The sequence below is a fragment of the Mchenga conophoros genome, linkage group LG3, assembly GCF_057382185.1.
Source record: "Mchenga conophoros isolate Kocher_MC1m ecotype Shallow Benthic linkage group LG3, M_conophoros_male_GT1.1, whole genome shotgun sequence".
NCBI classification, from domain to species: Eukaryota; Metazoa; Chordata; class Actinopteri; order Cichliformes; family Cichlidae; genus Mchenga; species Mchenga conophoros.
In genome coordinates this window covers 77,927,835-77,943,827 of record NC_140528.1, presented here as the reverse complement: position 1 = coordinate 77,943,827, position 15,993 = coordinate 77,927,835, and the positions used below count along the sequence as shown (strand labels likewise).

The 15,993-nt window shown below is 37.7% G+C and overlaps 1 protein-coding gene across 2 annotated transcripts; it reads right to left on the bottom strand.

The window, feature by feature from the left end:
• Positions 1–1,739: 1,739 nt before the first annotated feature.
• LOC146580617 (uncharacterized) lies at positions 1,740–2,874 on the bottom strand. 2 transcript variants are annotated; one of them, XM_085269642.1, is made up of 5 exons: positions 2,832–2,874; positions 2,332–2,676; positions 2,131–2,250; positions 2,015–2,049; positions 1,740–1,859 (listed from the first exon to the last, which is right to left on the bottom strand). In XM_085269642.1, exons 1-5 carry the CDS (start codon positions 2,872–2,874, stop codon positions 1,740–1,742), a joined length of 663 nt encoding a protein of 220 aa, XP_085125768.1. The 2 variants fall into 2 exon arrangements, with proteins under 2 accessions (XP_085125768.1, XP_085125769.1); XM_085269643.1 differs by having other exon boundaries at positions 2,131–2,235.
• Between the last annotated feature and the right edge of the window lie 13,119 nt (positions 2,875–15,993).

The following is a 15,993-nucleotide window of genomic DNA, read 5'->3' as shown; positions in this document are numbered from 1 at the left end:
CAGAAACGGATATTAAGATGTCTCTGAATGTGACTTGGGCAGTGAGAGGGGATTTTCTGCCTTACTTGGTGCCAATGGCAAGTGTGATGTGGAGGGAGGCAGGTGGTTTAAGGTAGGAAAGGAGCGCCAAGAGGTCAGGCAAAAGTGTGCAGAGTGTAAGTGGAAGCTCAAAGCAAGGACAAAAACATCTTAGAACTTGGAAACTGGAGGTTTACAAGAAGTCAATTTACCATGCAGAGTGAGCTAACTATCTTGCAAAGACTGAGTACCCACGTCATTCAAGTACATTGTGTGTGTGTTTGGATTAAAGTTTTTGGGTTTTTTTTTACAAACTGAGACCAAATCACAGTAGGACTAGCCTGTCACTGTCACTGCTTCCATTGCTGCCACTGCTACTGGACTCTCATTGCACTACTAATAGAGTAATGCAACACAGATATGCTGTATAAGGTAAATGAACCACAGGCATCAACTAGAATTATGTGAAAAGTGTAGCAATGACACTGAAGAACTGCCTCACTGTGAACGTATCATCCATAAATAGAGTATAATCTGCTGTATAATCAGGGAACACTGGTGACACCAGTAATGTGTACTGATGCGTGTTGTGTGGCGTACAGTCATAGACAGTGCAAATGCCACAAACATGTTGTTAACCTGCACAGGTGATTGAAGCTGTTTCCGATAAAGTGTGAGGTTTTCAAAATTCATTATAGTTGGAAATTTTGTGTTCAAATGATGTAGAACAAAATTTTTTCCACCAAAATTATGAAATGAGCAAATTTTTATGCTCAGAAAACAATTTTCATGTCACAGTTGGTGACCATATAGAAATACGGCTGCTTTCCCCGTCTATTTTGTTGAATTAAAATTGCGTATACATGCTGAATGTTGTTCTTGTATTACCATTTATATTTCTCTACTTGACTCACTGATATTTAAACTGGTAAGATCCATTTGTAAAGCATTTTTTCCAACACTTTTAAATACAAGCAGCATTTTGTTGTAAACCATCATATGTGTAAATATATCCTTTGTGCTATGTGACTACCTGATTAGATATTTCTGTTAACTAGCAGTTCAACAGGCCTACTAACAAAGTATGCTAACAATAAAGACATTACAGAATATCTATTTATAAACTCCATTTTAATACTAGAATATTAAAATACAGTTTAACTACTCCTTGTATAATTCCTACAGTGGTTTCAACCTTTATGTTCAATGACACTGCATGACCATAACCACAGTCATTTTAAGACAGTCATGGCGCTCAGAAGATTATGACCTAAAAAAACAAATGTTTGCAAGACAGCCCTGTGATATTTTCAGTGGTATTCAGACCACAGCGTTTTGTCTCTTCCTGTTCAACATATCTTAAACACCTTTATGCCCCTCTCACTATTAAACTAAAGCAGAGCCTCACTAACTCTCAATACAAAAAATAGTCTTCATTATTTATCAGTCTTCACTAACTCCTCCTCCATTACCTACCTACCAATCACAATGGTTTGCTCTCAGATAAAGTCAAAGCAGCTGCGTTGGGAGACGGAAAGATAGCTAGAAAGTGAGAAGGTATTAGCAGTTACTGCACATTTTTGTATTAATCTTTATTAGAAAAAGTGTTTTTTTGTTAAAGGTGGTTGTAAAGATTTACATACACCAACTGTACAGAACTCCACAAGCAGATAAATATGATAGCTTTCACTTTGTGCTGGTGTTCCTGTTATTTTGTGAGTCTATCTCGTAGCAGCGTACAAAACATTTGGCTCCAGCTCCCTCTGTGGTGCAGGCCTTCTCATTTTTGTTCTGGTATGGAAACTCAGTGCTGCATAGTTCATGGCATCAGACTCTGCATTCTGTAATGGAAAATGTTTAAAGTCACTCATCTCAAAGCATTAAATGTTAACCTGTTGACATCCACCAGGTCACAGGCAGTAAGCTAACAGTTTAAATAACTGAATCAGACAATATATCAGGAAATCAACTGGAATCCAAGGTTAAAATAGATTACCTCACTGTGTTGCAAATTCTGCATCTCGTCATGAGCTAAATGACAGAAACAGTACATCTATCAGTTCTTTACTCAAAAACTTTGCAATTTCAGTTTAAATTCAAACACATAAATACCTGTATGAAGTTTCCTGATGCTAACAACCAGACCAATGATGACCAGTAAAAGGAAAACAGTTAAACTGCCGAGGATCACAGTTGATAGATTGGTTAACCCATCTTCTAAAAGAACGTCAACTGAAAAAAAGAAATAGTACATATAGGATATTCTGCCTTTGTGACAATTACTCAAAAATCAAAGCAAAAGAAAAATCTTACCTTGAACCTTCAAATATGTTGCAGTATAAACCTTTGGCCTTCCCATGTTCAACTCTCCACAGAAATATAACCCAGAGTCAGATGAATCCACTTGTTTAATTTCGAGAAATAGCACAGAGGTGTTGGATGTCATCTTAAATTTAGTATCTTGAAATCCATCACAGAAGGTAGCACGACTATTAGCAGTGGGCATAAAAGAGATACAACTGGCATTGAGTCTGTCGGCCAGTCTGAACCAGAATATGTGGGTTGCAAAACTGCTGAAGTTGGAGCACTGCAGTGTGATTTCTTGTCCAGGCTCAACCGCCACAGTGTAAAACTGTGCGAGTGAAACAGATATCCAGCCTGAACCAATCAACAAGTATTCATAAAAGACAATTTTCCAAAGAACGAAACAACACCTAAAATTTATGTTGTCAATAAACTTTTGTAAACGTAATTTAATGGCAACAACAAATTGCAACTAACTACTGATAAAAAAAATAGATAGGTGTACTTACTGAGAGTATAGAGTAGAAATGATAGCAAGTTGAAGTTCACCATTGTGCACACGGCCACTGCAGTGGCACTAACTGAATGGTGCTCCTGCAAAAGTGATCTCTAGACAAAGAGGTGGGCTGTTCTTATATATTTAAACTGACTGCACTGACTGCAGACCAACTGCACGGGTGCTTGTAGAAAAGCGCAGCAACAAAAATCAGGATATCATCGCTTGTTTGTTAGGTTTGTTTGTTAGACAGTCTCAGTAATGCTTTTGTAAACCTTTCCTGACACTGGCACATTAACTTTGTCTTTGATTTTTATAACTGCAGGACATGATAATAGTCTATGTGATTAAGCTTTGACTAAACCAGCATCTCTCTATCTAGCTAGCTGGATAGCTCCTGCAGTTAAAAGTTTATATTCAGGTTAGTATTTTAGAAACAGTCATGCAATAAGAAAGCCAGTTGCTTCATAAATTGCAGGCTGGCGTACATGCACACAAATAACACAAGCAAATTAACAACATGATTATATCTTTAGTGGATATCTGACCTCTATAAAAGTGATAATTAATTGATAGCAATGGAATGATACCAGTATAAGTTCAACCTTGAGGGTAGTGATGTTAGTTTATGCAAGTCTTACAGTGGCTTGCAAAAGTATTCAGCCCCCTTGAACTTTTCCTCATTTTGTCACATTACAGCCACAAACATGAATTAATTTCATTGGGATTCCACGTGAAAGACCAATACAAAGTGGTGCACACGTGAGAAGTGGAACGGAAATCATACATGATTCCAAACATTTTTTACAAATAAATAACTGAAAAGTGTTGTAGAACCACCTTTTGCTGCAATGACAGATGCCAGTCTTTTAGGGTATGTCTCTACCAGCTTTGCACATCTAGAGACTGAAATCCTTGCCCATTCTTTATTGTTCCTCATTTTAACGTAAGATATCATTCTTAGCTAAGAAAGAACTTGACACATGTTGTGATAAGCTAAACTTCAGAGCTACCAGGACACACCCACCTAGAGGGAAACAGTACTGTTGTTATTTGCCCTCCAGCCATCCTTTGATTTTAATTTAGCCAGAATGCCAGACAGTTGCTGTGCTAGATGTGATAGGTGTTTATTTACAGCTGTCAGAAGGGCAAAGAGTATAGCACCAACACTTGAATACACTTCTCCTGACCCTACCTTACAGGCCACATCGTATGAATCCCTGCTTCTCCACAGCAATTATGGCTGTCAGTCGTAGCTCATTTAAACGGTAGGAATGCTTTGCCCGACACTGAAAAATACTTGGTCAACTTTACTGTTATACCACAAATTAATGCTACCTGAACTTTTCTGCCCCGACACTGCAAATGTCCAAGTCAACAATATGTAAGATTTACATGTGGTAGTTTGTTTAAGCTAGCTATGTAGCACTGACCTTTGCTTTAACAATGAACATTTCTTTTGTTCTTCTCCAACACAGTGGAATTATTTACATAATCAGACTGAAAATACATGTAGCTGTCTGCACTTGCTTTCAACCTCAGTCCAGCAGGTGGCAGTAAAGAGTATTTGAAACTACTGGCTAAGAGTAAGTGTAGATTTAGTAAAATTGAATTTACATTGGCAACAATGACATCTGTTTGCTGTAATTGGAGGTCACTAAAATTAATGTTGAGCTGGTGTGTAACTTTGCAAAAATAATATTGGACGAGTTTTCTCTGGTCTTCTGTAATTAGAGCAGTAATGACACTTTTCTTTGTAACCCACTGGCTGTCTCAGTGATGCCCATAACAGGGCTTGACTCTCTGGTATCACTCTTACACACACAACTTAAAGCATTTAACACAAAAACTGTTGAGGTTTACACTCATTTAAAAATTTAATTGGCCAGGAAAAGCTGTTTGTTAGCTATTAAAATAGCCCTCAGCAAAGCAAAGCCATCTTACTATTTATCACTTATAAAAGGAAATAAAAATGGCCCAAGGTTTTTTTTTAGTGCTGTACCCAGGCTGACAAGGAGTCAGTCTGTCTGAAGTTTTAAGTGCTGAGCATGCATGCATTTCTCCTGTTGTGTAGAGATATTTACACCAGAAGTGTCAATGAGAATAAAAAAACCCCCACATTTGTTATGAGGATGATCTATTTATTGGATATTGCTTCTAAATATGTTTATTTAGGCTTTCACAGTTTATTTCCCTACACAGAAAAGCTGCCTGTTTTATCATCTACTCGAAACCACAGACTGTTTCTATTGTGATTGTCATACTGCAGTGTGCTGCTCTCTGCTGATAGAAGTCAATGAAACTCACCCATTTGTCTCTTTCTTTCTGCAAATTAGGATGTCCGGTGCAAAATGAAAAGCAGAAGTGACAACTCTACCCACAGGTGTCTCACAAACAGCAGGGGGGAAATAGCCATTCGTTACACTCTGAGCAGCAATTCACTTCCCTTCTGAACCTGTCTGGTGGCAGCATACACAACAGTTGCCTGTGGCCCTCTTTTGTTTTTGATAAAAAGTTACTGTGGCATCGTCCCTAAATATAGCATGTTTAAGGTATGTTAGTTTTGTTTAACTAAGTTGTATGTTTAAAATATCAATAAAAGACAGTATGCAATAACTTATCATATCAATATCATAAAACTGCATTTTATTTGACACAGAACACAGAAACACGCATGTTTAAGCTTTTTAAGTAAAAAAAGAAAGGTGATTTTTTGTTAACAAGTTAGGTATAAACAAAGTAAGTGTATGAGTCAAAGTATAAAAGACAGCATAAAATCTTTTCAGTCATGAAGACAGATATATATCTAACGGACACACAGCGCTGTGTGTTACCACATCGGTTCACATGTATTTGTATTAACTGGTATCTTTGATTCAGATTCAGACATGTGGTTGCACATGTAGTATGCATATATATATATATATATATATATATACACAAGTCAAAGTTTGATCCAGGTTCCACAATGAAATACTCTGTTGTTCAGAAATGTAGGTGGAATTTACTGTTTTATTAGAGATTCTGTAACAAGAAAGATGCAACTTAACAGGTGTCAGAATTTTCATCACAGTTATGTTTAAACCATGCACCAAAAAAGGGCCACTAAAAAAGGAGAAAAACTAGAGACTATCTGGTAGCAGCATAGATCACACTTAAATTTAGTCACCTCACTTTGGTCCAGATGTTGTTGTTCTTTAGAAGCTAGAAGGCAAAAACACCACAGTTACTTCCTGTTCATTACTGCACATCATGAAGATTAAATACAAGAAAAGCTGTTGTATGTTTTAAAAAGTACCTTGCTTAAGTTTCCCGTTTTGAACAACCAGTCCAATGATGACCATTAGGAGGAAAACAGACAGAACACCAAAGGTGACGTTCGTCAGCTTAGCTGCAACGTCAGACTCTTCTACAAGAAAAATGCAGAAAATTAAAGCCTCCAAAACTGTTTTATAGCTTTTAAATCATGTACATGTGCACAATAAAATACATTTTTAGAAAAATCTTACGTTTACATTTGCTGTCCATGTCATCCACAGGCTCATCAGTGTCTTTTGAAAACAAGACACTGAATTAGTTTTTTATTGATTCAATAATTATAATTATAAAAATATAGAGCATCCACATTGTTGTACAGTGGAACCCCGACTTACGAAATAAATTCGTTCCAGAGGGTCTTTCGTAAGTCAAAATTTTCATAAGTAAAAGCACCTTTTTCCATCGCCTTTTGAGTGAGGCGATGCTGGCTAAAGACGAAGTTCTTGGTGGAGGAGGACTTTGCTCATATTTATCAATAATTTAATATCAATAATCTCTTTGTTTCCATCGAGACTTTACGCTTCTTTGTTCACTCGAATCACTTGCAGAAAGTTTTTTTCACACCATTATGAATGAACAATAGGCTAATTGCAAACGAAAAGCACATGAAATAGCGCAATGCAACAACAATATGTCTTTCACGTGGAACAGCAAAGTGCAAGTACAAAAGCCAAGGGGTTATCACATCATTCGGAAGGCATTGTGGGCATTCTGAGCTCAGCCAGCGTGGGCATTTTGCCGTACCACAGGCAGAAATATTGCCGTTAAGTGCCTTTGTAACTTTAATTTTTCATTTAATGGGGTCTTCGTAAGCCGGGGTTCAACTATATATGCGACCGTGGCTCAGGGGGTTGGGAATCGCATCTGTAACCGGAAGGTCGCCGGTTTGATCCCTGGGCTCTCTGTCCTGGTCGTTGTGTCCCTGGGCAAGACACTTTACCCTACTTGCCTACTGGTGTTGGCCAGAGGGGCCGATGGCGCGATATGGCAGCCTCGCTTCTGTCAGTCTGCCCCAGGGCAGCTGTGGCTACAACTGTAGCTGCCTCCACCAGTGTGTGAATGTGAGAGTGAATGAATAGTGGTATTGTAAAGCGCTTTGGGTGCCTTGAAAAGCGCTATATAAATCCAATCCATTATTATTATTATTATATGCAATGTAGGAAGTGTAGCTTAATGATAAGGCAAGGCAAGGCAAGTTTATTTGTATAGCACAATTCAACAACAAGGTGATTCAAAGTGCTTTACAGAGACATTAGAAACAAGAACAAATAAAAAGCATGATTTAAAATTGAATAAAACAAGCAAATAAACTAACTAACTAATTAACAAACAAACAAACAAACAAACAACAGTATATAAAATCAAAACAGATAAAATCAGAACAGTAGATAAAATCAGTAGTTAAATGTAAGTTTTGAAATTTAAGCTTAAAGTGTGGATTTGGTGCTTTATTCAAATGCAGCTGAGAACAGGTGAGTCTTCAACCTGGATTTAAATAAACTGAGTGTTTCAGCTGATCTGAGGCTTTCTGGGAGTTTGTTCCAGATATAAGGAGCATAAAAGCTGAATGCAGCTTCTCCGTGTCTGGTTCTGACTCTGGGAACTGATAAAAGACCGGATCCAGATGACCTGAGGGATCTGGATGGTTCATACTGGGTCAGGAGGTCATTGATGTATTTTGGTCCTAAACCATTCAGAGCTTTATAGGCCAGCATCAGAACTTTAAAGTCTATCCTCTGACGGACAGGCAGCCAGTGTAAGGACCTCAGAGCTGGACTGATGTGGTCCACTTTTTTGGTAAAGAGAAATATTCAAAAAATGGGAACCAAATCAAAACAAAGACTACAATAATACAATAATCTTACCACCAACGTTTAAATGCGTCACACTGAAAACCAGACATCCATCATAAAATCCACAGAAATACAGCCCAGAGTCAGATTGATCCACTTTCTTGATTTTGAGGAAAAGAGTGGAGATGTTGGTTGTCATTTCAAATTTTCCATTTTGAAATCCATCACTGTATGTAACCTCACATTTAGAAGTTAAAGAAAGAGAGATGCAGCTGACTGTGGTACTGCTGACCATTCTGAACCAGAAAGTCAAAGAGTCCCATTTGGAGTTGTTAGTGCACTGCAGAGTCACATCTTCACCTGGCTGGACCTCTACAGTCTGAAAATCAGAAGCTGAAATGGAAATTCCCCCTGAAACAATGAAAAAAACAGACAAATGTTCTTTAGAGACTTACTGTCAGATAACATGATGGGGAATTCGATTTTCTAAATAGTAAAGTTGGTAATAAGCAAATGTAGTTGATGATGGGTTAAACAAACAATAATAAGTTAATATTGATGTTAAGTGTAATAAACTATACTTACAGAAGCTACAAAGACTTAAAGCTGTTATAAAGCAGAAGTTCATCGTTGTGTGTCTGACGCTCTGCAAGCCCGCAGTTGGTATATTCACTAGAAAGGTTGCTCTCAGTGTACTACTGTGAATGCGATAGAGGCGGAGTGTCATGTTTTACTTAAACCATTTCAAAGGGGCCATGTGAGCTTTCTCAAGACAGTGTTTATTCCTGTTTGGCCATTTTGTAGATAGTAACATCGACCCACACATTACTGTTAACAAGTAACAGCAAATTTTATTTAATCTTCATTTCCTTTCACTTAATTTTCCCAAGATGAATATCTATTTGATTTACCACTTTCTAAATACAGATGTTTGCCAATAGGGTCAATAAAAACTTAAACAGAACAAAATAAGAATATATTAGATGTGAGCAAACAGGTCAGTAACCACACCCTAATTTAATTACCCTGCTAACCCTGATAATACTGGCAAGTTTTAGAGCTTGAGCATGTTTGGATCACTTCCTCGAAGTCCATTCTTGATACGTAGAAGAATTTACTCCACTATTCAAAATGAGCTTTGTAGCAGGGCACCTCAGTCAAACACTGCATTTCTGTACTGAAAAATCAAGTGTTGTGAGAACTGCAGAAGGTGTATAGCCAGCTTCTGTCTTCAAGTAACTGGTAGTGATGGGATTTCCAGCTCTTTTTAGAGAACCAGCTCTTTCGGCTCCCAACCGGCTCTTCAGGTTGTTTTGCTGCATTACAGTGGCTTGCAAAAGTATTTGGCCCCCTTGAACTTTTCCACATTTTGTCACATTACAGCCACAAACATGAATCAATATCACTGGAAATCCACATGAAAGACCAATACACAGTGATGTACACGTGTGGTACTATATTAAAAAGCTGGCAGTTGTTACAATGCTGATAGTGTCATGGTTGGCTGTGTGGCAGGCAAAGGTTGGTCCCTAATGAAGGATGCAGAACACAAAGGGATGTACAAAAGGAGGGAGTTTTATTGCTGTAAAGTTATAAACCATAGCTAAACACAAAACTTTAAAACTAGAAACTAAGAACTGGAAACAAAGAGCTAGAATAAAGGAGCATCGATGGAAACAAGGGAAACAAGGAAACAAACAGCTATGTGAAAGACACGTAAGCAGAGGAAAACATGGAACACAAGTAGAAATAATCAAACCAACAGGATAGTAGGAAGCAAAACTGAACAGAGCCTGTCAATCCCCCCCAAAAACAAACAAACAAACAAACAAACAAAAAACCCAAAAACAAACAACAAACACAACAGGAAACAGGAAACAAACATAGAAACACTGGGTCATGGACCAGGAACCATGACAGATAGTCACAGTCAAAGAGTTCTTGAGTTAAGATAAGTCAACACTTTTTTGACAACAAAAGATATGCTGTTATATCATGAAGTTGGGTTTCAACTTCCATTTGATTTACAACTTCATGTTCCATAGCAAATGTTTTTTTAAAAAAAAGAAAAGAATACATGATCAAAAAATGCCATCTACAAAAGACCGAAACACAGCGACAGGAGGTCACTGAAAAAACTGTTCTCCATCATGGATAACCCATCACACCCAGTCCACTGTGGTCTGAAACTTAGAACCTAAGAAAGAAACCCAGCCTGAAACAGTAGAAAGATGTTTCAAATGAACATGATGCAAAATCTGTTGTAAATTTACTTTACAGCCACCACCTACATGCTTAAAAGCTGGTACAGTTTGAAAGACTCACCAGTCCTCCAAACATACCTCAGTTTTTGTCTTATCTGCCCATAAGACCTTTCTCCAGAAAGCAATTATTCTTTATTCTTCTGATAAATCGCAAGAAAGAAAAAGAAACAGAGTCCACAGTGTAGCAGGTGTGGTCTGCGATGCTGCTGCATGTGAGATGGATGCATCTGTGTGTCCCAGGACCGGGCCAGCCAGGGAAGGAGCTGGCCCAAATGGTGGCCGAAACCTGCACAGCCCGACGTTGGGGAGATGGAGGGACTGACGCCAGCCGAGCCGCCTGGGAGCCCCGGCGCACTTCCACGGCTCTTGTGCCTCCCCTGCCACTGGATGCGCGGGCAGTCCAACAGAATCCAGGCAGCACAAACAGCCAAGAAAAGGATCCAGCAGCACAAGAGTCAAGGGACAGTGAACTGACCAGAGGCCCGTGAGGAACACCAGCCGGGTTAATGTGACACGATGAGATAGAGATGATGCTCTTATTTCCCTTTCTTGCAAATAAGATGCAGGTGCAGTAGCAATAGCCTTACTACATAAACTTGATGACATGACTTTAATAGAAATACCATAAATCCAATTAGAGCCATCATTGAGTTCTGTTATTTCTTATTAGGAGACTCAAAAGCACATCAGGGTGTTTAGTTTAAAGTACCATCACTTTTGTACCTGAATTAAACAAAGTCATTTGATAGTTGTTGTCAGTGGTTAAGTTCTCCTGTGACAGACAGACTTTGATATCAAAGCACAAGTAATAAATAAAGTTTTAGAGGTGCAGGAAATTTAATTTTTTATTACTTGACTGGGCAGCACGGTGGCATGGTGGTTAGCACTGTTGCCGCACAGCAAGAAGGTCCTGAGTTCAATCAGGCCAGGGTCTTTCTGTGTGGAGTTTGCATGTTCTCCCCGTGTTTGCGTGGGTTCACTCCGGGTACTCCGGCTTCCTCCCACTGTCCAAAGACATGCATGGTTAATTGGATAATCCAAATTGCCACTAGGTTTGAATGTGTGAGGGAATGTGAGTGCGAATGGTTGTCTGTCCCTGTGTGTTGGCCCTGCGACAGACTGGCGACCTGTCCAGGGTGTACCCTGCCTCCAGCCCCATGACAGCTGGGATAGGCTCCAGCACCCCCCGCGACCCTGAAAAGGATAAGCGGAAGCGAATGGATGGATGGATGGATATTACTTGACTTAAATTTAATTATATCCCAAATATTCCCATATGGAAAAGAAATAGTAAAAACGTGATTACGGCTTACATGATTTACTCATGAAAGTGGCCACTTTCTCATTACTTTCATATATTGTTTTAGTATCCAAAACATACAAGTTTCATTATATAATTTTTCAAGGGATCTTATATCTGTTTTCACTCTTATATGCTTTTCATACAAGTTTCACACAAGACAGATACAAACTTTATAAGATTTATATACATCTTTTCCATATGGGTTTATACACATACAACATCTCATATTATCGTGTACATTTGTTTTGAACTTGGCTATAATGCTCTGCTGTATGTAGAGGCCTTGTGAGTTCACTTGTGCTCAGGCCACAGCCCTACCTCCCCTGGAGGATTTGACTCTCCTTTTGAGTACAAAAAACAATCATCATTTTCCATTTTGTCTGCTCACCAAAAAAATGAATATGCCCTTTTTTTCTTCTTCTCTTTTTTCAAATAAAGATCAGGGGCAGAAAAAATACGAAAACGAAATACGAAATCGCACTAAATAGAAAAAGGGACACTAGCATTGAAAACTTTTGCGAGATCTCGCAACACTTTTGCGAGAGTTTTTTTGCGAGATCTCACAAAAGTTCATCTTAATTTTTTTTCTCCCATGTCAGAGTCTACAGTAAAAAAGTGAGAAATTGTGTAGTTTTTTAATTTGTGTGCACACGTGTGCACAAAATTGAATCCTTGCTCCTCGCCAGCTGTGAGCACCAAGCATCCTGTTTCTCTATAGTAGTTTGTTCACATTTGAGGTGACTCTGGGGTATAAACTCAAATTATTACATGGACACAGAACTGTTTTTTATTCCTGGTTTATTGCTAAGTGTAGATATTATTCAAGTTACAATAAAGTGTGGACAAGAAAGTGTTTTCTTGCACTTTGAATGTGCACAAAGAGAAATTAGGATCTCCAGTGCATTATGAAAAGTAACAACTCCACCCACAGGGGTTTCACAAACAGCAGGTGGGAAAAGGCGTTTCTTCTACTCTGAGCAGCAATTCACTTCCCCCTGAACAAATCTGGTGGCAGCATACACAACAGTTGCCTATGGCATTGATTAAAAGTCACTGTGGCATAGTTCATATGTGTAGTATGTTTAAGTTATGTTAGTTATGTTTAACATATAAATAGAAGAAGTATGCAATAACTTGTGAATCTCATAAAACTGCATTTTATTTCTAACAGAACACAGAAACATAGCAGGTTTAAACTTTTTAAGTAAATCTTTAACAACTCCGCAGTTGGTGTGTTCACTAGAAAGGTTGCTCTCAGTGTACTACTGTCAATGCAATAGTGGCAGAGTGTCACGTGGTGCTTAAACTATTTCAAACTGGCTCGCTCAAGACAGTGTTTATTCCTGTTCAGTCATTTTATAGATAGTAAAATGAACCCCCACATTACTGTTAACAAGTAACAGCAAATTTAATTTAATCTTTGTTTCATTTCACTTCCTTTCCCAAGATGAATATCTATTTGATTTACCACTTTCTAAATACAGATGTTTGCCAGTAGGGTCAATAAAAACTCAAACAGCACAAAATAAGCTTTAGGTTTTCCTGCCAGAAGAGCAGGAAAACACGAGGGACATAACTGGATTTAACAAAAAGCAAGTCTTTAATTATGGCTGACAGCGAAATGTAGAAACAAAAGGCAATGATGAAACTAAACTATAGCCTAAACTGGGGAAGCTAGGATTAACTATGAAAACGGTGACATGAAACATAAACATGAACATGAATCTGAACCCAAGCTTGAAAGTAATCCTGTGACTTGAAGTACGTGATGCTAGAAAAACACATGACCCAACACTTAACAGAGGAAGACAGGGGCTGTGTCCCAATTCAGAGACCGCACGCTTGAAGTACGCATTTTTTTTTTCTTAAATTTTATTTCTGCATTTAAATTAAACATAACATGCTTATACAAATCAACCGAGAACAATTACTGTCTTTAACATTTGTGAACTTATAAGCATGAAAAGAAAAAAAAGAGAAAAAAAAAGAAAAAGAAAAAAGAGGAAAAAAACAACAACCAAAAAAAATAAAAATAAAAGTAAAAGAATTATAACAATATTAACTAAATAAAGAGTGAAATAGACTAAAAAATAAATAAATAATAATAATTCACGTGGAGTGTGAGGCATAAATTATGATCAATTATTCTTTTAAGAATTCTAGAAATGGTTGCCAAATCATACAAAAATTCGCCAGTTTCCCCTTTCTATCAAATCTTATCTGCTCCACCCTGGCCACAGACACCATCTCATTAAGCCACCTGTTAAAACACGGGGCCGAAGAAGACCGCCACTGTAAAAGAATAAGTTTCTTTGCAGCCAGCATACCCATTGTAATTATCTGTTTTTGTGAAAAGGAAAAAGATTCGATTGATGCAAATGATCCAAGTATAGCCAATGTACCATCACGTGGTATTTTTTTCTTAAATTGGTTTGAAAACCAATTTGGCTCCAAAAAGCATTCAAAACAGGGCAATGCCAAAATAAATGTGCAAGGGAACCTTCACCAACTTTACATCTGTCACATAAGGGGGATACAGAATTATAGATCCGGTTAAGTTTGAGTTTAGAAAAGTGTAGTCTATGAATGACTTTAAACTGGATTAGTTTATATCTGGCATTTATTGAGCCTTTCTGAATATTGGACAAACAATTTGACCATTGCTCTTCAGACAGAGAGACCCCGAGGTCTTCAGCCCATGTTTTCCTAATTCGGTCGGAATCAACTGGGATTGTAAAGCACTTAACAAACTGAGATATCAAATGTTTAAAATTTGCTTTCCGAATTATATCAAAGTAAGTATAACTTCGTGGCTTCAGTGGAAAGTCTGAAAAGTTTTGTTGAACAAAATTCCTTATTTGAAGATAACGAAAAAAATGTGATTGAGGTAACTGAAACTTTTCTTGAAGTTGAAGGAAGGACATAAATTTGTCATCTGTATATAAGTCCTCAATGTATTTCAATCCCTTTTCCCCCCATTCTAAAAACACCCTATCCATTTTACCTGGTTTAAACACGTAGTTATGTGTTATTGGCATTCCTACTGAAAAATCAGGTAGTTTGAGAGATTTCCTAATTTGATTTAATATCTTTAAGGAGTGTTTAACAACAAAATTACGACTGAGCGAATTATTACAAGAACCCGTGTTTGAAAACAATAAGACCGGTAATGAGGCTTCAGATACTGTTGTTGCCTCTACCTGGAGCCAGATCGGAAGCTTGTCATGACAATAATCAAAAGCGAACCCCACTGCCAGTACAATAGAGCTCTTGAATTTGCTGCCCAATAATAATGTCTAAACACAGGGAGACCTAACCCCCCGCAGGAAGTGTTTTTTTGAAGATGAGCCATGGATATCCGAGGGGGTTTTCCTGCCCAAATGAATGAGTGAATCAATGAATCAAGCTGCTTAAAAAATTTAAGTGGCAAATGAATAGGAAGGTTTTGAAAAAGATATAAAAATCGTGGCAAATACACCATCCTAACTGCATTTATTCGACCGATCAGAGACAGAGGAAGCAGTTTCCATTTTCTAATATCCTCTTTGAGCTTATCCAGCATTTCCAAGAAATTCAATTTATAAAGGAGTTTGGGATTTTTAGAGATCTTAAGACCAAGATAAGTAAAGGACGTAGTTACTAATTTGAATGGGAGTGAGCTGAGGAACTTTGGGCATAGATTATCTGTTATTGGCATAAATTCAGATTTATCCCAATTAATCATATATCCTGATAATTTCCCAAAGTGTTTAATACAATTTAAAAGATTAGGGAATGAGATTTCTGGTTTGGAAAGGCAGATCAGTAAGTCATCTGCGTACATATTAACAAGACTTTCCACCTTCCCAAATTTAACTCCCTGTATACCTGGGTGGTTTCTTATATTAATGGCTAGGGGCTCCAGAGCTATATCAAAAAGAAGCGGTGAGAGGGGATCCCCCTGTCTCACCCCGCGTTGTAATTGAAAGGGAGAGGATTTATCTGCATTAGTAAGAATACAGGACACCGGACACAGATAAATCATTTTAATCCAATCCCTAAAGTACTCCCCAAAACCAAATTGTTTTAGAGTTTCAAATATATAAGACCATTCAATCTGATCAAACGCTTTTTGAGCGTCCAGAGAAAGTACTGCTGTTTTAACCTCTTTTCCATAACCTGAGTAAATTGTATTTAATAATAAACGGACATTATTAAATGACCATCTACCAGGAATAAATCCTGTTTGATTAGGATGTATAATTGTTGAAATATGTTTACTCAATCTTGTAGCTAAGATTTTGGTTATGATTTTATGATCACAATTTAAAAGAGCAATGGGTCTATAATTTGCTGGGATGCCTTCCTCCTTTCCAGTTTTATGAAGCAAACAAATATTTGCCTCATAAAGTGAAGCTGGTAACCTTTTATTTTTAACGGAATCATTTATCATCCTAAGCATGAGTGGAATAATTTTGTTTTGAAAGGCTTTATAGAATTCATTACCAAATCCATCTG